Source organism: Muscardinus avellanarius, assembly GCF_963383645.1.
Source record: "Muscardinus avellanarius genome assembly, chromosome: 3".
NCBI classification, from domain to species: domain Eukaryota; kingdom Metazoa; phylum Chordata; class Mammalia; order Rodentia; family Gliridae; genus Muscardinus; species Muscardinus avellanarius.
Window position 1 is genome coordinate 4,566,930 of NC_137788.1, and position 20,693 is coordinate 4,587,622.

The 20,693-nt window shown below is 55.8% G+C and overlaps 1 protein-coding gene across 2 annotated transcripts in view; it reads right to left on the minus strand.

Annotated features, from left to right (window-relative positions):
• The window catches only part of ACOT7 (acyl-CoA thioesterase 7), a gene marked incomplete at both ends in the record, with an annotated part of 98,209 nt that overhangs the window by 52,066 nt on the left and 25,450 nt on the right, over nucleotides 1-20,693 (minus strand). Inside the window, 2 exons of one of the 2 annotated variants that reach the window (XM_080692172.1) lie at nucleotides 9,054-9,171; nucleotides 19,818-19,900. In XM_080692172.1, coding sequence (XP_080548298.1) covers nucleotides 9,054-9,171; nucleotides 19,818-19,900 — 201 coding nt within the window. Of the gene's footprint in view, nucleotides 1-9,053; nucleotides 9,172-19,817; nucleotides 19,901-20,693 lie in introns of those variants that run through there. The other variant, XM_080692171.1, reaches the window with a different exon arrangement.

Sequence of the window (20,693 nt, forward strand, 5' to 3'; positions counted from 1 at the left end):
ATGCCTATAATCCCAGTACTTGGGAGGCTGAAACAGGAGGATCGCAAGTTCAGGGACAGCCTCAGCTACTTAGCGAGGCCTTCAGAATCTTAGTGAGGTCCTGTTTCCAAATAAAAAATAAAATGGGCCTGAGGATGTAGCTCAGAGATAGAACATCCCTGGGTTCAGTCCCCAGGACTGCAAAAATAAACACACACAAATCACTTTGTAATAAAAAGTGGAAGAGACACACAGGTGCCCATGGGAGGCCTGAGAAACAGGAAAGGCAGAAAGGCGGAGCCGCGCCTCCCACGGCCCCTCCAGAGTGTCCTGCCAACAGGGGCTTTGCTGGCGCGCTGGCCCACTTGCCCGCCTCCCTGCTTCACGCGGCAGTCTAGGTCTGCACACAAACGAAGGACGCGCTTTTCCATTCTGACTTTCCTCCACGCAAGGAACGATCTGTCCCTTCTGCTCCTAGCAATCAGTCACTTCAGGGTTTGTTTATTGGCCCTGGGATGGCTTTCTACCTCCGGGCTATACTCCCAAACCTATTTTGTATTTTATTTGGAAACAGGGTCTCAGTTGCCGAGAGCCTCACTCAGTAGCTGAGGCTGTCTTCGAACCTGCGCGAGCCTCCTGTCTCAGCCTCCCGAGCGCGGGGATTACAAGCCTGAGCCACCACGCCCGGCTTTTCAGTGTTTATTTAAATCTTATTTGTTCAAATAGGCAGCCCATTATCATGATTAAAAACTCAGAAGAGAGGAAGGCGTGGTGACACATGCTTGTAATCCCAGTACTTAGGAGCCGTGACCGGAGGATCGCAGGTTCGAAGCCAGCCTTGATAACTTAGGCCCTCCGCAACTTAGTGAGACCCTGTTTCCAAGTAAGAAATAAAACCAGACTAGGGGTTTACCTCAGAGGTAGAATGCCTCGGGTTCAATCCCTAGTGCCACACACACACACACACACACACACACACACACACACACAGTTCCCATTTCCGAGCACTCTACTCTTGCACCCTGTAACGGCCGGCGACTCTACTTTCTAGAACCATCGCTTCAAGGCTGGGGGCCTGGGGCGCAGCACTCGGTCGGAGCACCACCCGAGAACATCCTTAAGCCCTTCCATGATACTCCAGTGCAAAATGGTTCTCTATTTTCTAAAAGCGCTTGGGATTATCTTCTGGGTTCAGGGACCAACGTGTGTGTGAGGGGTGGGGTTCTGGGGGTTGAACCCAGGGGTGTTGTACCTTTTACACCCCCAGCCCTTTTTATTTAAAGCAGGGGCTTGCTGCGTTGCTGAGGCTGGCCTGGAGCCTGTGATCCTCCTGCCCCCCAAGTACTGTGGTTCCGGGGGAGCACCACCGCCCTAGCTCAAGGACCGATACTTAGGTCCAGGTTTCCAAAGTCCTTCTCAAAAGGCAGGCGGTGACCACCGGCCTCTGGCACCTCAGGACATCCTCCCTGGCACGAGAGCCATCGTTGGCACTCAAGTGACACAGGCTGCGCTGTGTTTGAGTGGTGACAAGTGGCTTTGTTTCCGTAGGGGTGCCTGGCACTTTAACTCTCTGCTGGAAACAGTCATCCTTCTAGGACATTGGCTGCAGGAGACGAGGTGCTTCCTTGGCTGCCCCGGCTGGGTGGGCAGCGAGGTGGGTGCCTGTGGGGGGGCTGCACCACATCCCAGTCAGCCCCCACAGCACCTTTTTTAGGAGGGCTGAGGTCTTGGGTGAGCTGCCCGAGGTCACGTTGAGCTGATGCAGGTTGAAGTCCGGGCGTCGGCCACGCTTCCACCAGCTGCCTGCCACCCACGCTCAGGGTGCAGCCCTCTCTCTTCCACCCAGGACTTCACCCACGCCTTGCGAGAGGGACATTCCTGGGCCCAGCCCAGACCCAGAACTGCCTCTCCGGAAGTATGGCCAGGGAGCCTGGGTCTTAGCCCGCTCCTGGACGATCCTCGGGCACACAAGCGAGGGACCAGGACAGCGGCAGCGACTGTAAACATCACTGCGGAGACAGCGCTCAGCAGGGCCACTGGGGCCGGGCAGGGAGGCGCATGGCTCGTGGGTCAGGCCGAGCTGAGGGTGGGTGCAGCCTGCCCACCGCCCAGGGCTGGTGCCTGGCCCCCAACACACAGCATGTTTACAGGAAGCTGGGGTGGAATTTGGACTTTGCCTAACCACCAAGACCATCCACGTGGTTATGGCGCCACCCACTGGCAAGAAGTAGGGAAGGCTGGGGCTGCAGGGAGCCAGGTGGAGATGGCTCCATCTCTGGGTCTTAGACTACCAAGCCGACCAGTCCCAATTAGAGAAAGATTAGGTTAAATCCTGACACCGACACAGTCACACAGATCACTTACGCCATATCATGTGTTTTAATCCAGTGGCTGGCCTCTCCTTCCATGCACATCTGAACCCCGAGTGGAATTTCTTTCAGACACAGAGCCCAAAAGAAGAGTCCTAGCCCAGGGTTCAAACCCCAGCTCTGCAGCCTGCTGCCTCTGGAACCTGGGGCAGTGACTCACTGAGCCTCCTTCTCTTTGTAAACACAGATAATTAATGGTTCCAAGGAGCCCGAGCCCTCATGGAGAGAACGCATGCTTAAGAAACAAAGGCCAGCCGGGCGCGGTGGCGCAGCTTGTCATCCCAGGGTTTGGGAGGCTGAGACAGGAGGATCGCAGGTTTGCAGCCAGGCTCAGCTACTTAGCGAGGCCCTCCGCAACTTAGAGAGACCCTGCTTCAAAAGAAAGAATAAAAATAGGGCTGGAGGTGTAGCTCGGAGGTAGAACGGCCCTGGGTTCCATCCCCAGTACCAAAAAAAAGAAAAAGGAAGAAAAGCCAGAGAGGCGACACTGGGTACGTTAACAACTGTGGGGCAGGTGGGGCCAGTCTGCATCAAGGGGGGCCCAGAGGGCTGGCTCACGTCACTATGACCACTCCAGCCTCGCTGTCCCTGAGCCCCACAGGCGGGCTGTGCCCTTTGGAAAGCTTTGGGCCTTTTCTTTCTCCTCCTCCTCACGCATGTGTGTGTGGTCTCCCTCTCTCACACTGGGGATTGAACCCAGAGACAGTCTACCCCTGACCTACACCCCCAGCTCTGTTATTTTATTCTTTTGAAACAGGGTCTCCCTATGTTGCAGAGGGCCTACCCAAGTTATTGAGGCTGGCTTCAAACCTGTAATCCTCCTGTCTCAGCCCCCCAAGCACTGGCATTACAGGTGTATGCCACCATGCCGAGTTTTTCTGTGTGTGTGTGTGTGTGTGTGTGTGTGTGTGTTAGTGGAGACTGAAGCAGGAGTATTCTACCACTGGCCTACACTCCCAGGATACCCCTTTTTTTGGTACTGGAAATTAAACCCAAAGGCATTCTATCTCTGGGCCACACCAGCGGCCCTTCTTATTTTTTGCATTGAAGCAGGGTCTTACTAGGTTGCTGGGTCATCCTTGAACCTATGATCCTCCGATCTCAGCTTCCTGAGTACTGCGATTACAGGTGTGCACCACCATACCCAGCTACCCCTAGCTCTTTTTATTTTTTATTTTGAAACGGGATCTGGATAAGTAGCTACGGCTGGCCTTAAACTTGCAATCCTCCTGTCTCAGCCTCCCAAGTACTGGGAATACAGGTGTGTGCCACCACACCCAGCACCTCGGAGCTTTTCTGAGCTTGATTCCTTGCCTGCAAAATGGGGCTCAGGGCAGGCCTCTCTCCTATGATGGCTGGAAAGGTTATACAAGATGAGGAGGGCAGCCAAGTGTGGGCGCTGGCTCCTCATGGGAGTCCTTTACACGCATGCTCCAGGTAGGGTGCCGCTGCTAGGCGTGGGCTTCCAGCTCTTGGCAGACATGTACTGAGAGTCCATCCCTGGCCTCGTGCCCATCCCTGCGGTAGCTAGTGGGCCCACCCTCCAGCGGTCCTCAAAGGCTAATCAGTAAAGATGCAGCAGGTTAAGATGATGCCCTGCGAACCACGCAGGGAGCCCAGTCACCAGGAGGTGGCGCGGGCGCCAGACTGGAAGCAGCCTAGGTGGGGCCTGTGAGGATGGGGGAAGAGCAGGCCTGGCAGGGAGAAGAGTCGGTGCCCAGGCTCTGAGGCCGGAACAAGGCAGAGGAGGGGCTACAGGACTGGAGGTCCTAGAGCTGGGCGGGGCAAGGATGGAGACTTGGGCTCTGACTGAGCGAGGCGGACTACCAGGGGCTCACCCCTTCTCCTGGCCTTGAGGCTCAGGCCCGTCCTCCCCTTGGCCACCAGAGGGCGCTCTCTAATGCAGCGGGGTCCAAGCAGAGCTCCAGGGCAGCCCCTCTCTAGAGAACAGAGCCAACCCAGGCCCTCCTTCACCAGGTGGTCCCACCATCAGCTGCAGCCACTCCTGGCTTGGTCCTTGAACTCCCCCCACCCCACCCCACCAAGACAGGCGGCTCACTGTGCAGGGCAGATGAACTATGTGCTCCCGGCTGTCTTCCTAAAATTCATGTGTTGAAAGACCATCACTCCCCCAAGGGAAGGGTGTTAGGAAGTGGGGGCTTTGGGGAGCGATCAGAGCAAGAGGGGAGCCTTCCTGAATGAAGCCAGCGCCCTCATAACGGGGACCACCAGCCAGGCATGGTGGGCACGCTTGTAATCCCAGCATTCGGGAGGCTGAGACCAGAGGATGGTGGTTCGCAGACAGCCTCAGCTACTTAGTGAGGCCCTCCGTAACTGAGACCCTGTTTCAAAATAAAGAATAAAAAATAGGGCAAGGGCCAGGCGTGGTGGCGCACACTTGTCATCCCCGCGCTTGGGAGGCAGAGACAGGAGGATCGCGCAGGTTCGAAGCCAGCCGCGGGTGCTGGCTTAGGAGACCCTGTTTCCAAATAAAAATGTAAAAATAGGGTCTGGGAGTGTAGCCCAGAGGTAGAAGGGTTTCCAGGAACCCCAGGACCACCAAAAAAAAAAAATAGGGCAATGGGCTGTGTGTTGTGGCGCACGCTTGTAATTCCTGCGCTTGGGTGGCAGAGACAGGAGGATCGTGCAGGTTCGAAGCCAGCCTTGCTGGCTTAAGAGACCCTGTTTCCAAATAAAATTATAAAATAGGTCTGGGAGTGTAGCCCGGAGGTAGAAGGGCTTCCAGGAACCCCAGGACCACCAAAAAAAAGGGCAGGGAGTTTAGCTTGTAGGTCGAATGCCCCTGGATTCTACCTTCAGACCCGCAAAAAAATAATAAATAAATTAAAATTAAAAAAATAAAAATACAAGATAGAGTAGGGGGGTAGCTCTGAGGTCAAATGCCCTGGGTTCCATCCCCAGACCCACAAAAGAAAAAAAAAAAGGGCTGGGCATGTAGTTCAGAGGTAAAATCCCCCTGGGCTCCATCCCCAGTACCACAATAAATAAATAAACAAACAAATAAATAAATGGACAGCCTCAGCTACTACTTAGTGAGGCCCTTTGCAACTCAGTAAGACTCTGTTTCAAAATAAAGACTAAAAAGTATGGCTGTGGGTGTAGCTCAGAGGTAGAATGCCCCTGGGTTCCATCCCCAGTACTGTAAAATAAATAAATAAATAAATAAATAAATAAATAAATAAATAAATAAATATATCGCTCTGCTGTCCACGACCCTGCCCCACACCAGCTCTGCCAGCGCCGGGTGTGGGCTAGAGCCCTGGACCATGCAAGATGGGACTTCTGTGGTCTGTGGTCTAAGCCTGTGTATTGGGGTGCACTCAGAGGCATGAGTAGGGCTCCGGCCCAGTGCAGCAGGTGGCCAGCTCTTCCTTCCACAAAAGATGCCTCCGCAGCACGCCGCCGCTAGACAGCACCGCACCCTCAGCGGAGCGCCTCTCAAAGCTAGAAGCAGTCCTCAGGGTGGCCGCTTTACCAACCGCCTTCATGTGACATCCTGAGCCCTTGCTGTTCCAACAGGGCTCGGCACCTTCAGGAGTCACAAGCGACCCTTCATCTGTAAGTGTCGTGAGCCAGCAGCCACGCCACAGCCTCGCGCTCCCCTTCCTGGCCTCCTCTCTCCACGCACCTGCGCTTCCTCCTCCAATGAAGTCTGGAGGCCCTCCGTGCCGTGAGGGCCCGTCCGCCTCCTCCCACATGCCCGTGAGCCTCAGTTTTTCCGCTACCTCCAAATCGCGATGTTTTTTGTTTGTGGATTGAACTCAGGGGTATTTTATGCCTAGCTAAACCCCCAGCCCTATTTTACTTTTTCAAAATTTTTTGTGGTACTAGGGATGGAACCCAATGGCATTCTACTTACAAGCTACACCTCCTAGCCCTATTTTTTATTCTTTACTTTGGAATAGGGTCTCACTAAGTTGTGGAGGGCCTCACCAAGTAGCTGATACTGGCCGTGAACCCACGATCCTCCTGTCTCAGCCTCCCAAGTACTGGGATTACAAGTCTGCGCCACCACACCTGGCTTATATTTTTTTATTTTGAAACAGGGTCTCACTAAATTGCAGAGGGCCTCGTAAAGTTGCTGAGGCTGGCTGTGAACTTGCAATCCTTCTGTCGCAGAGTCCCAAATACTGAGATTACAAGCATATGCCACAAGGCCCAGCTAATGTTTTATTTATTTATTTATTTTGTGTGGTATTGGGGTTCCTGGAAGCCCTTCTACCTCTGGACACTCCCAGACCTATTTTTTATATTTTTGAAACAGGGCCTCTTAAGCCAGCACGGCTGGCTTTGAACCTGCGCGATCCTACGGTCTCCGCCTCCCAAGCGCGGGGATGACAAGCGTGCGCCACCACGCCCGGCCTTATTTTCTTTTGTTACTGGGGATTGAACCCAGGTAATTTTAGCTCCAAGCTACACCCCAGCCCTTTGTAAGTTTGAAACAGGATCTCCCTAAGTCACTGAGATTCTCACTAAGCTGGCTAAGGCTGGCCTCAAGCCTGTAATCCTCTTGTCTCAGCCTCCCAAGTTTAGGACTACAGGTGTAAACCACCGCGCTCGGCTCTTAGGAGACAGGACTTGGATGCCTCAACTGCTCCTTGATCCGGGGGCTGCAGAGTGGGTGGGGTCTGCAGCCATGGAAACCACATGCGTCTCCATCAGTGCTTGTGGAAGACCAGGCACACGGTCAGTGAGCAGTGAGGTTCCCAGAGGAGAGTGGCCCCTGTGAGCAGTAACAATGCCATAAACATCGCAGAGTTAGCATAACCCTTAAGGGCATGGGGATTATCAGAACTGTCAAAAAGCACTGGCTTCCGTGTATATGTGTGTGTGTATGTGTGTGCGCGCGCGTGTATGCACATGTATGTGGCACTGGGGGTTGAGCCCAGGGCATTCCAACTCTGAGCTACACCCCTAGCTCTATTGTTTTTTTTTTTTTTTTTGGAAACAGGGTCTCACTAGGTCGCTGGGCTGGCAGCAAACCTGCGATCCTCCTGTCTTAGTCTCCCCAGTGCCAGGATGACGAGCGGGCACCACCCGCCCAGCTGGCTGCCGCTACTTCAAGTCACCTGCCATCTTAGCCCCTAAAGAGAGCCAGCCTACCCTTCCTTAGAAGCACCGAAGCCAGGAGGTGAGCCGAGCATCGTGATGCACGCCTATAAGCCCAGTATTTGGAGGCTGAGACAGGAGGATAGCAGGTTCAAGGCCAGCCTCAATAACTTAGCAAAATTCTCAGCAACTTAGTTCGACATGGTGATGCATGCTTGTAATCCCAACATTTGGGAGGCCAAGGCGGGAGGATCGTGGTTCGCAGACAGCCTCAGCTACTTAGTGAAGCCCTTTGAAACTGTTTTTGAGACCCTGTTTCAAAATAAAGAATAAAAAAGAAATAGGGCTGGGAGGTGTAGCTCGGAGGTAGAATGAATGCCCTGGCTTCTATTCCCCAGTACCACAAAAAAAAAAAGAAAAAAAAAGAAAAAGAAATAAAAAACCTCTCAGCAACTTAGTAAGACTCTATAAAATATAAAACAAAAATATATAAAAAGGGATTAGGGAGGCAGAGACAGGAGGATCGCGCAGGTTCGAAGCCAGCCGCGCGCGCTGGCTTAGGAGACCCTATTTCCAAATAAAAATGTAAAAATAGGTCTGGGAGTGTAGCCCGGAGGTAGAAGGGCTTCCAGGAACCCCAGTACCACCAAAAAAAAAAAAAAAAAAAAGGGGGGGTAGGGAGTGGAACCCAGAGGCAGAATGCCCCTGGTTCAATCCCCAGGAACAAGGGCAAGAATTACTACAATGTGAGAGATACAAAGCGAACACATTCTATTTAAAAAATTAAAAGAAATAGCGCCAATAGACCTGCTCCACCAAGGCTACTGCAGACCAGTTTGTAAACAACGCACTCTGGCCACGGGCTAGGCGCCGGCCGCCTCTCCCCGCCTACTCGGCCGCTCGGAACCCTGGCCCCTCTCCTCCGCGGCCACGCTGACGCCGGCACCTGTGGGCCTCCCCCCTCTGCCCAGGAGTGCAGGGGGCGCCCGCCGCGCAGCTGTGGGTTCCCTGCAGCGCTGTCTCTTTGCCAGGCCTTGCGATGCAGCTGCTGCGGCTGGGCAGGCCTTCCCTCCCCACCCCGCCCCTCGGAGGGCTGCTCCTCTCTCCCAGGCTGGCCTTCAGAGAAAATGCCAGGCCCCATGACGTGCAGATGACAGCCCGCAGGAGCCCCAAGGCTGTTCTGAATGCAGAGCGCCTGCTGCCCGGCCAGCTGCGGGGCCCCGCCCCTGCGCAGTTCCGGGCCGGGCAGAGCGGGCACGGCAGACAAGCCCGGGCAGGGAGGGCCGCAGGGCAGCATGCAGGCTAGGCACAGACTGGCAGAGCCAGCTGCAGCTATCTGAGGCCCACACTCAGCTCGACCATCATGACAAACCACCATTCCTGTGAGCGTGGTGTGATTCTGACCAGAGCCAAGCCACGCAGCTGGCATGTGGCGGGGTCCTGGAATGGAGGGCCAAGAAGTTGAGGGGGCCTGGCAGCTTTGTCCCTGGAAGACTCCCAGCCTCCTGCCCACACCAAATATCATCCCAAGGGGTCCCGTCCAGGGATGACTGGGCTGGAGCCTCCGGAAGCCCCCCAGGTGTGGAGGGCAAGGAGAGGGAAGGCCCGGCCACCCGCGAGGATGCGCGCTCCTACCCCGTTCTGGCTGTTGCAGTGCCGGGTGCTGATGATGGCCCCCGCCTCCTCGATCATCTTCAGGATGGTCCCTCCGTGGACGTTGCCCGCCACGTTGGCGTCATCTGGCCGCATGATCCTAAAGCAAGGAGAGAAGACGTGAGGACCCCGGGAAGGGGAGCAGGCCCCCCAAGGGCTCCCATGGAAAGCAAGAGCTTTCTGTGCATCTGGGCTCTTCCCAGATGACGTGAGTATCAGAACTGAGCACCGATCTGCCCGGCCGCGAAGGGGCTCCAGGCCCTCCTCCCACGGGAGGCTGAGGGGCGCGCTTTCTCCTCCTGGAGCCAAGGACCAGCCTGCCTGTGGGGAGGACTCTGCCCGGGCCAGGAAGGGCGGCCAGCGATGAGCGTCAGCAAGGCACGAGGCAGGGAGGCGGAGGCTCAGTGGCCGGTGGCCAAGGGGCAGGTGCCAGGCCCAGCAGCAGGACAGGCTGGACCCCAGAAGCCAGTGCTCTCAGGAACCCCAAGGAGCTGGGCAGTCGCATGGCGGCTATTCTGAGAACTGGACACAAGTCACAGCTTCCAGACTTCTGAGGCCCCGCTAGCCTTGCCTGCTGGCGAGTTGAGGAGTTCCCCAGGAAGCCCGAGGAGGTGCCCGGGCCAGGGCCGAGAGCTGGCAGCTCCACAAGGTCAGAGGGCGCAGAAATGCCATCTCCCTTCCCCAGAGAGGAGAGACTGTCCTTTCAGCAGGCTCCAGCAGCACGGGAGCCCCCGGAAACCTTCAGAATCCCAACAAGCCAATTCGGCGCTCCTAAGCGGCAGCCCCGGCAGGCCTGGCTCTCTCCCAGGGCTGACGAAATCCTCCACAGGCCGGAGTCCGGGGCCAGGCACGAGCACCTGCCTGACAGCGGCTACGCCTGCCTGACACCGACCCAGTCACCCTTCACCCCGTGAGGTGTGGCACGAGACCCACGGCCTGCAGGGGCGGGGCAGGGGAGGGCAGGGGGCGCAGAGGGTCCCCAGGAAGCAGTTCCGGGCAGCACACACTGGGTGACTGTTGATGTGCCCAAGGCAACCCTGGAGCACAAAGGAGTGCCACCTGGCTTCTCAGATGCACATTTCTAAAAAGTTGGGGTGTGTGTGTGTGTGTGTGTGTGTGTGTGTGTGTGTGTGTGTCTGTGCGTGCGCGCATGGTGCTGAGGATTTAACCCAGGGGGCATTCTACCACCAGCTACACCCCAGCCCTGCTTTTTTTTTTTTTTTCGGTACTAGGGATGGAACCCAGGGCATACCAAGCGATACCCCCAGCCCTATTTTTTATTCTTTATTTTGAAACAGGGTCTCACTGAGCTGCAAAGGGCCTCACTAAGTAGCTAAGGCTGGCCGCAAACCATGATCCTCCTGTCTTAGCGTCCCGAATGCTGGGATTACAACCCAGCCCTATTTTTTATTCTTTATGTTGAAACAGGGTCTCACTAAGTTGCAGAGGGCCTCACAAGTTGCTGAGGCTGGCTGAAAATCTGCAATCCTCCTGTCTCAGCCTCCCAAGTACTGGGATTACAAAGGTCGGGCCTGGTGGTGCACACTTGTAACCCCAGTACTTGGGAGGCTGAGTCAGGAGGCTTACAAGTTGGAAGCCAGCCTTAGGAACTTAGTACAACTCTCATCTTTTAGCAAGATCCTATTTCCAAATAAAAAATAAAACAGAGCTGGGGGTGGGGGAAAGAGGTAGAAAGTCCCTGGATTCCAACCCTAGGACCACACACAGAAAAGTATTTTAGATTTTGTGTGGTTTTTTTTTTTTGTTTTGTTTTTTGTTTTTTTACTTTTTTTTTGGGAAACAGGGTCTCCTAAACCAGCGCGTGCGGCTGGCTTCGAACCTGCGCGATCCTCCTGTCTCTGCCTCCACGCCCGGCTTTGTTTTTTTTTTAAATTGAGTTTAAGCCTGGCATGGTGGTACACACTTGCAATCCCGCTACTTGGGGGCTGAGACAGGCCCTCCACAACTTAGCGAGGCCCTGGCAACTTAGGAACACCTTGTTTCCAATAAGGAATAAATTCAGGCTTAGAGATAGAATGCCCCTACATTCAATCCCCTGTGCTATAAAAAATAAATAAATCAAAATGAAGCTATAAAAACTGAGTTTATGATATTAAGGGTTTTGAGAGTTTTTTAAGTTTAAGAGGTAGTCAACTATACATCACAAAACGGCGGTATCAACCTGTCTCCCTCCCGTGCACCTTCTGGCTTAGAGGAAAGCCCCCGTGCCTGTCTGTAGCGGGCAGGTGGCCCCTTCCCACATGCCGGCCAGTAAAGCGGGAGCATGGAGGCCAGGCAGACCTGCAGTGATGCTGCCAGGCTGGGGAGAGAGGCACAGACCAACGGCCTCAGCGCCAGGCAGGAAAGGAATCCAGTGGGTGCCCAGGAAGGAAACGCAGGAGTAGCCCCTGGCACAGAAGGGCTGGCTGCCTACCATGGGGCCCAGCCACCAGCGTGCTGCTGCCCACCGGAGGGACCTGGCACTGGGTGCTGCCCCCATGGAGCAAGCACCAGGGACGCTGAACAGCACACCAGCCCCACCCCACACCAAGGGCCACCCCAACTGCCAGCCCACTGGCCGTGGAGAACAAGGCCTCAGCCAGCTCAGTCCAGGCATCAAGGACCTTATTCTGTGTGTGTGTGTGTGGGGGGGTTGCTGGGGATGGAACCCAGGGGCATTCTACCTCCAAGCTACACCCCCAGCCTCTTTTTATTCTTTATTTTGAAACAGGGGCTCACTGAGTTGCAAAGGGCCTCACGAAGTAGCTGAGGCTGTCTGAGAACCTCGATCTTCCTGTATCAGCCTCCTATTACAAGTGTGAGCGTGTTACAAGGTCTCACCAAGTTGCTGACAGCCTAAGTTGCTGAGGAGGGCCTTATTCTTGACTGAGGACTACTGTCCCCTTCAACACAAGGTCCAAAGCCCAGCTCGCGCCCACTGCGTCCCATCCAGGCGCCTGGATCCCTGCCAGGCTATGTCCGGCATCTGCCTTCCCTCCTCCCCAGCCACCGCACCAGCCCAGGCGCGTGAGGTCTCTGGTGCTAAGAAAGACACTCTGTGAGAAGCGCTGCCCACCCTCTTCACTGGTTTATCTTTTTGTGTGTGGGGGGGGATACTGAGGAAGGAACCCAGGGGCCTCTTAACTCCAGGATGCACCCCCAGACCTATTTTATATTTTATTTGGAAATAGGATCTCACTTAAGTTGCTGAGAGCCCCACTAAGTAGCTGAGGCTGGCTTTGAACCTGTATGATCTTCCTGTCTTGACCTCCCAAGTACTAGGATTACAAGGGTGGGCCACCATGCCCGGCCCTCTTTACTTTTTTTTTTTTTAGTAGTGGGGATGGAACCCAGGGGCATTCTACCTTCGAGCTACACCCCCGGCCCTATTTTTTAGTCTTTTTATAATTTGAAACAGGGTCTCACTGGGTTGCGAAGGGCCTCACTAAGTAGCGGAGGCTGTCCGCGATCCTCTGGGATTACAAGCGTGTGCCACCAAGCCCGGCTGCTCTTTACTGTTAAATAAAGGAAAAGGAAGCATCCCAGAAGAGCGAGTGCCACGCTGGGAAGTGTCAGGGATGCCAGGCCGGGGACGCGGGCACAACGGCCTGCGGGATGTGGTCAGATGCAAAGCTCCCTCGCACTCGGGGAAGCCACAGGTCCTGAGTTCAACACAAACCCCCGGTAGTTGGAGCGCAGCACGGTGACACCCATGACTCTACATGCTAGCAGAGCCGTGCGGGGCCTGACCGTGACCCCCCAGGCCCGTGCCAGGCCTGCCTCCCTTCCCCATCAGCCCGGGAGCCAGCAGTGACCAGGACACCAGCTCGCTCAGAGCACACCCTCTTGTCCCAGCCGGCCCTGCCAAACAGGACGTGTGTCCAGTCCTCACCGGTGAAGGTCAGCTCACACACGCGCCACTCCCTCCGGGGCGGCCCTCTGCGTGGGCCCTCAGGAAGCCGAGCAAACACCGCAGGGACTCAGCCCAGTACCCAGAGGAAGTGAGTCCTGGCCACACCCCCCGGGAGGGGTCAAGGGAATGTTTTGAGAAAAGGAGCATTTCTTTTTTTGCGTGTGGCGCTGGAGATGGAACCCAGGGCCCTTCTACCTCTGGCCTACACTTCCAGACCTATTTTATATTTGGAAACAGGGTCTCACTACATTGCGGAGAGCCTCACTCAGTAGCTGAGGCTGGCTTCGAAGAACCTGTGCGATCCTCCTGTCTCGGCCTCCCAAGAACTGGGATTATAAGCGTGAGCTACCAGGCCCGGCTAAAAAGGAGTATTTCAAGGAGGGCCCCACCCCGAGGCCAGGAGCGAGTTCCAGAAACAGAAAGCAACAAAGCTCATGGTGAGGAAGGTGAGCTAGGCGAAAGAGACCGGCAGCCATGGGAGGCCCGGGCCGGGCGGGTCTGGACCCTGGCTGGAGGGAGGAGCCTCAGGGCCAGTGGGGAGGGGGTTCAGAGACCACCTGGGGAACCTCAGCAGCAATGACATGACTCCGCCCAGACCCTGCAGGGCCCTCCCCTGGGTGGGGTAAAGTGAAGCCCTTCAAGGCCTGTGAGAGCCACGCTTCCCTCCCTCATCCCCACTGTCCTGGGGGCTCCAACCTACATCTGCCAAACTGCGGCTAGCCACGCGCACCTGGCCTCCCACCATCCCAGCAGTATCTGATGGAAAGGGGACCGTGCCAGGCATGGTGGCGCACACCTGTAACCCAGGACGTGGGAGGTTGAGATGGGAGGATTCAGGTTCCAGGCCAGCCTCAGCTACTTAGTGAGGTCCTTGCAACTCAGTGAGACCCTGTTTCAAAATAAGGAATAAAAAATAGGACTGGGGATGTAGCTTGGAGGTAGAATGCCCCTGGGTTCAATCCCCAGTACTGCAAAAATAAATAAATATATGTGTAAATAAATAAAATAAATTCCAAGTGCAGCCGGGCATGGTAGCACACACCTTAATCCCAGTGTGAGGGAGGATGAGACAAGAGGATCACAGGTTCGCGGCCAGCCTCAGCAACCCAGTGAGATCCTGTTTCAAACTAAAAAATAAAATAGGGCTGGGGGTGTAGCTCAGAGGTAGAACGCCCCCTGGATTCAATCCCCAGTACCATACAAAAATAAAATAAAATAAAATAAAATAAAACAAGTGCCCAGGAACGCCCAGGCAATTGCACCTGCAGGAAGTTACCCTGCAGGTGAGTCCACACCCAGGGAAGCCAAGTGTGCTCAAAGCCACTGATGCAAAACTGCCGGTTTGTGGAAACTGGCCAGCTCCTCGGAATCCACCACTGGGACGGGGAACCTGACTTGCATTCACACAGGGAGTAGTGGACTTGAGGGGAGGCCAGGGACATTCTGGATACTTTTTTTGTGTGTGCAGTACTGGGGGTGAAACCCAGAGGCTTTCTACCTCTGGCCTATACTCTCAGATCTATTTTATATTTTATTTGGTAACAGGGTCTCACTGAGTTGCTGAGAGCCTCACTAAGTAGCTGAGGCTGGCTTCGAACCCGTGCGATCCTCCTGTCTCAGCCTCCCAAGCGCGGGGATTACAAGTATGCGCCACCATGCCTGGCTCTAGATACATTTTTAGGTGCAAAAAGACAGGCACAGAAAAATGGGGATAGGTGACCTTTCAAAGGTGACCTTTCAACTGATTGGTGGCTCAGTGAGATTTCAGATTTATTTTTTCTTTGCAATATTAGGGATTGAACCCAGGGGCATTCTACCTCTGAGCTACACCCCCAGCCCTATTTTTTATTCTTTATTTTGAAAGAGTCTCACTAAGTTGCGGAGTGTCTCACTACGCAGCTGAGGCTGGCTTTGAACCTGGATCCTCCTGTCTCAGCCTCCCAAGTGCTGGGATTACAAGAGTGTACCTGCTCACCACACCCAGCTCAGATCTCAGACTTTAAACCATTTTGACCCTCAAATTCTCTGAGGCTCAAGACCCATACCCTCTGCATGGCCTTTGGTGGCCCCATAAAGCAAGGCCTGGCCAGGACCCGTCCCGGGAGCACCGCGCCTATGCAGAGGGGCAGGTGAAAGGCAGGGGAATGACCTTCTAGAGCAGAAAGGGCAGGTGCAGATCACACAAGGAGGCCCAGAAGGCCACAAGGAGCCACGTCGTCCCCAGCCTCAAGCACCCTGTGGGCTGGCTGTGTGCCTGTCCTGGGGTCAGCTCAAGGTACAGCCCGGCCGAAGCCCCCTACGCAGAGCCTGTGCCTGGGCTGAACTGTGCGCCTGGAAAAGATCCTGCAAGTCCTAACCCCCGGGGCCTGCCATTTGTAACCAGCTCCCTACAGATGCGGCTGCATTAAGGTGAAGGCATTCTGCCTTTGAGTGGCCCCTAAAGCCAAGACTGATTTCCTTTAAGAACAGGGAAACGGAAGCCAGACTTAGTGGCGCAAGCTTGTAATCCCAGTACTTGGGAGGCAGAGATAAGGGGATCTCGCAGGTTCAAAGCCAGCCTCAGCTACTTAGGCCCTCAGCAAATTAGTGAGACTCTGTTTCCAAATAAAATATAAAATAGGCCTGGGAGTGTAGCCCAGAGAGAGAAAGCTCTTGGGTTCTATCCCCAGTACCACACACACAAAAAAAAGAAACGCTAGCCAGGCGCAGTGGCAATACTTGGGAGGCTGAGACAAGAGGAGCTCAGGCTCAAGGCCAACCTCAACAAGTTGCTAGCAACTCAGCAAGACCCTGTGTCAAAATAAAAAGGACTTGGGGTACTGTGGCTCAGAGGTAGTATGCCTCTGGGCTCAATCTCCAGGAAAGAAAGAAAGAAAGAAAGAAAGAAAGAAAGAAAGAAAGAAAGAAAGAAAGAAAGAAAGAAAGAAAGAAAGAAAGAAAGGAAGGAAGGAAGGAAGGAAGGAAGAAAGGAAGGAAGAAAGAAAGAGGGAGAGAAGGAGAAAAAGAGTGCAGGGAAACTGACAAGACCCAGGAAGGAGGCCAAGGGAGGCCAGGTGAGCTGGAGCGTTGGGTCAGGGAGGCAGGCGGCCGGAAGCCCCCGCACTTCCAGAAGGAGGGCAGCCTGGGACACCTCACTTCAGACTTCAGCCCGGTTTGCGGCCATTGTCGGCTGTGATTGGCCAGGCGAGCCGCGGCCCAGGCCCGCACACAGCCGGCCCCTGCCTGTCCTCCATGCCGCTGGGCTGGAGCCAGCGCCTCCGACTCACTCTGCCTGGGAAATGTCAATGCTAAAATTACAACATTGCTGGAAACCCTGGCGATGGGGTGGGTGCGCCTGGCTTCCTGCACTCCACGGCAGGAGCCAGAGGCCCTGAAGCAGAAGGCAGCGAGGAGCAGAGGCAGGCTTCGTGGCAGACAGTGTCCGCTTGGGGTTCAGGCAGCGCCAAGACGGGCAGGGCGCCTGGGCCCTCCTGAGAAGACCTCACACCAGAGACGCTCAGAGTGCTCCAGCTTCCGTGCCGTGGCAGCAGGCAGGTGCCAGGACGGCCGCTGGGATGGATCGCCCTCTCACGGAGCTGCAGGGGACCTGGGGTGAGGGCGCGCAGGCCAGGTCGCCCAGGCCCAAGGACTTCCAAGGCAGTAGCCGCGCTGGCCGGAGCACTGAGGCCGGGGCTGCTGCTCCTGGAGGGAGAGGAATGCAGGGCTGGCAGGGTCCAGCACACAAACCCCTCGTCTCTCCATGGGGGCTCTTCCAGCGGAAGCCCAAGTGGCACTGAGTACCCTCTTCAACTAGCTGCCTCGGAAGGTTCTGGCAAACTTCTTTCAACCCTCAGAGACCCTACTCCCTGCCCCAGAGGAGGGCAGGGGCGGGAGAAACACCTAGGTCAAACCCAGTTTCAGCAGAGCGTGGTGGCACACGCTGGTATAATCCTAGTGCTCGGGAGGCTGAGACAGGAGGATCGCAGGTTCTCAGCCAGCCCCGGCTACTTAGTGAGGCCCTCCCCAACTTAGTGAGACCCTACTTTAAAATAAAGAATAAAAAATAGGGCTGGGGTATAGCTCTGAAGGTATAGTGCCCCTGGGTTCAATCCCTAACACTGCAAAAAAAAAAAAAAAAAAAAAGTTTTAGCTGGATGTGGTGGCGCAAATTTGTAATCTTAGTACTTCGGGGGCTGAGACAAGAGGATCCAGCCTCAGCTACTTACTGAAGCCCTCTCCATAACTAGATCCTGTCTCAAAATAAAGAAAAACGGGCACGGTGGCACACACTTATAACCCCAGGACTTGAGAGGCTGAGACAAGAGTATTGTAGGTTCAAAGCCAGCACCAGCTACTGAGTGAGGCATTCCGCAACTTAGACCCTGCTTCAAAATAAAGAATACAAAATAGCTCGGAGGTAGAATGCCCTTGGATTCAGTCCCCAATACTGGAAAAAGAAAAAGAATTTTTAAAAAATGGGACTGGGGGTGTAGCTAGGAGGTAGAATGTCCCCTGGGTTCAATCTCTAACCCATGAGTTCAAACCCCAGTTCTGTTAAAAAAAAAAAAAAAAGTTTCAGGAGCTCTTCATGGGCCCCAGAGCAGAATGGGAAAGAGGCTGAAAACCCAGGCAACCCGGCCCCAAGCCCCTAGCTCACACTCTGGAGGGAGTAGGGAGGGACCAGAGGCACCACCTGCAACCCTTGGGTCAGCACACCAGGCCCAGAAGCGCCATGCCCGGGGCAGAGACGGTGGGACACACAGCGCCCCACCAGCTACAAACATGGCAGGAGGACTCAGGAAGAGGGGCATGCAGGAGCTGGCTGGACTGAAAGGCTCCATCCCCAGGGGCTCAGCCCCCGCCCCGAGCCCACCAGGCCGCAGCCCTGCACTTCCTGCTCCAGCCCTGGGTGACCACACAGCGTCAGGCACCCTGCTGGCCTTGAGAACGGCTGCCTGCCAGGCAAAGGGGGCCACATCTCCTCTGCCCACCCCACCACCGCCCTCCAGGGGTCCCTCAGCGGCCCCGCACGGCCTGGATGCGCCAGGCCCCGCAGTACCTGCTCAGCTGGGAAGGCATGGCTGCTCGTGGTGCACCCACACTCGAGTCAGGAACGAGGTAGGACTGGCAGTGGCTGCCGGCGTCACGGGTGCTCACCCTTCTGGCCATAGGGTGAGCGATCACACCAGCTCCCACAGACAGGCCCATGGGGAGCACCCTGGCTGGCTTCCTGGGCTGCCCAATCTAAACAGGAAGAGGCTGCGTCTACCAAAGCCAGTTGTCATGGAAACCTTATTTTATAAATCATTACAACTGCAGTCATTCTGCGAGCCGTTCCGGCTGCCGGCCGGGAGGGCAGACCAGCAGAGTGTAGGCTCTGGACCACGTACCCACTCTGCCAACCCAAGCGGGCACAGTATCCAAAGCGGCCCTCTCCAACCCCAGCCTGGCCCCGCAGCCAGCCTCCCAGAGCTCCTGCAACACAGACAGGCTGGTGGGAGCCCCCAGGCCCAAGCCTGCACCCCGGGGAATGGGGAATCCACACTGCCCCGGGGCCGCCTGGGGACGCAGCAGGCACCCAGCTTCTGCACAGCTTGTCCGTCAGAGCCGGCTGCAGAGGACCCGGGGCGGGGTGGGCTCAGCGCTCCCAGACCTTCCCGAGAGCCCCCCACCCTGTGCCTCTCTCCTCCTCACTCCACCCCCCCCCGCCCCACTGGGTGTCAGGAAGGGAGACTTGAGTCGCAGTGGCCGGGGCAGAGGCCAGATGTGTGACCACCACGACCTCACCCGCACTTGCAACCAGCAGTCTAACGGGAAGCCCCGGGCAGAGCAGCTGGGCACAGGCAGGCTCAGCCACAGGGGATGGACCCGCCTGCCGGCCACACAGGGCCCTCCTTCCTGAGCAGGCCTCCTGCGCAGCCCTGGGCCAGGCTCCCACCCCGGCTATCAAAAGGAACGTTAGATCAGGAGTGCCCAAAGGCTCAAAGGCGCAGACAAGCAGACATCCTCTTATCAAAAGCCCCGGCTTCCGGCCACCAGTCCTAGAAGACTTCCTAATTTGGGGGCCATTTCTGGTAAAAGCAGCCTAGGTAAATTATTACTAGGAACACAAGTGTCATTGCCGGCAAACCCTCTCACTTGTTTGCACAGGGGGAAGGAGGAAAATTCTAGACTGAGGACCATCCACAAGCTGGGTGCTGCCGGCCCTGCTGGCCAGCGTGGGAAGCAGGCTGCCCTGCTCTGCTAGCCCCGGGATACTGCGTGCTGGAAACCAGGCAGAAGGGATTCCAAACACAAGCCCCCAGACCCGCCCCAGATGTCTCCCTGGACGAGCGCGCAGCGCAAGTGTATTTCCAAAGAGCCTCCCACCATGCTGCTGACCGAGGTCCCTGCCCAGGGCAGCGCACCTGCGCGGCGCTAGGTCACCACCACAGGACATCAGCCTGCACGTGGATACAGGTATTGGCTGGGACCCCTACCCACTGCTCCGCCCCGGCACCGGGCACTGCACTGGGCACAGGTAAAGTGCCAAGAAAATATGTCAAATTGAGGACCCCAGGAGAGTGGGCAAGGCCCCAGGCTGCACACCCAGCAGGACCCGGCGCCCAGGACCTTCCTGCACCTGTCCAGTCACTCCCCTGGACCAAAAGACCCAAAACACCATTTCCAGGTGCCCAGGGCCACGTGCTGGGTCCAGCCAAGCCTGCGTCTTCCCTTGAAGCCAAAGGAAAGGCCCCCAAGGCCAGGGATGCCCATCGCAGCCGCAGATCCCAATGCTTGGAAGCCAGAACCCTGCCCAGCCCAGGTCTCCCCAAACACACTACAGCCCCCAGGCCCTCTCGGGCCAGACTCACTGTTTGACCTTCTCCTCGGGCCAGGCCTCGCGGACCCCCTTCCTCAGGACCCGCAGGGACAGGCCCCGCCGCAGGGTGAGCATGGCCTACCCGGCTCACCACTCTCTCCCAGAGCTGCAGCCTCCAGGCTCAGGGAAGGGCCTGGGCCCCCAAAGCTGCGCCCTTTGGACCGGCCCCATCCCTCCAGGCAGGCATTGCCACCTCCCTAAGCAACCCCGGCTTCCTGCTCGGCCCAGCCCAGGCTCTGCAGGGCACCCCACCCATCCCAAATGTGCGGGGAGAGCGGCAGGCCGTCATGGTAACCGTCATGGTAACGGTGGCTCCAGCCATCAAAAGAGGAAGACCTGGTGAGTCACTTCAAAGTTAAGCAACCATGAGGTGCTGCCCCTCATCTACTATGTTAACCCAAACTACTTCGTTTATTTTTTATTTATTTACTTATTATTTATTTACTTTGTGGTACTGGGGATGGAAACCAGGGGCATTCTGCCTCCAAGCTACACCCCTAGCTCTATTTTTATTCTTTATCTTGAAACAGGGTCTCACTAAGTAGTGGAGGACCTCACTAAGCAGCTGAGGCTAGCCGTGAACCGTAATCCTCTTGTCTCAGCCTCCCAAGTACAGGGATTACAAGTATGGACCACTATACCTCCCTTTAAACGATAGCGTTAGATAACTGAGATGTCTGCAGCAGTGCTATTCAGTCACTAAAACACAGAAACAACCCAGGTGTCCATCACTGATGGGGAAATAAGCCAAATGTGGTCGGTCTACACCATGGACTATTACATGGCTGTTAAAAAGGACTGAAGTATCTACCCAGACATCCCCTAACACAAATGGCCCACGGGACTGAAAGAAGCCAGCCACAAAGGT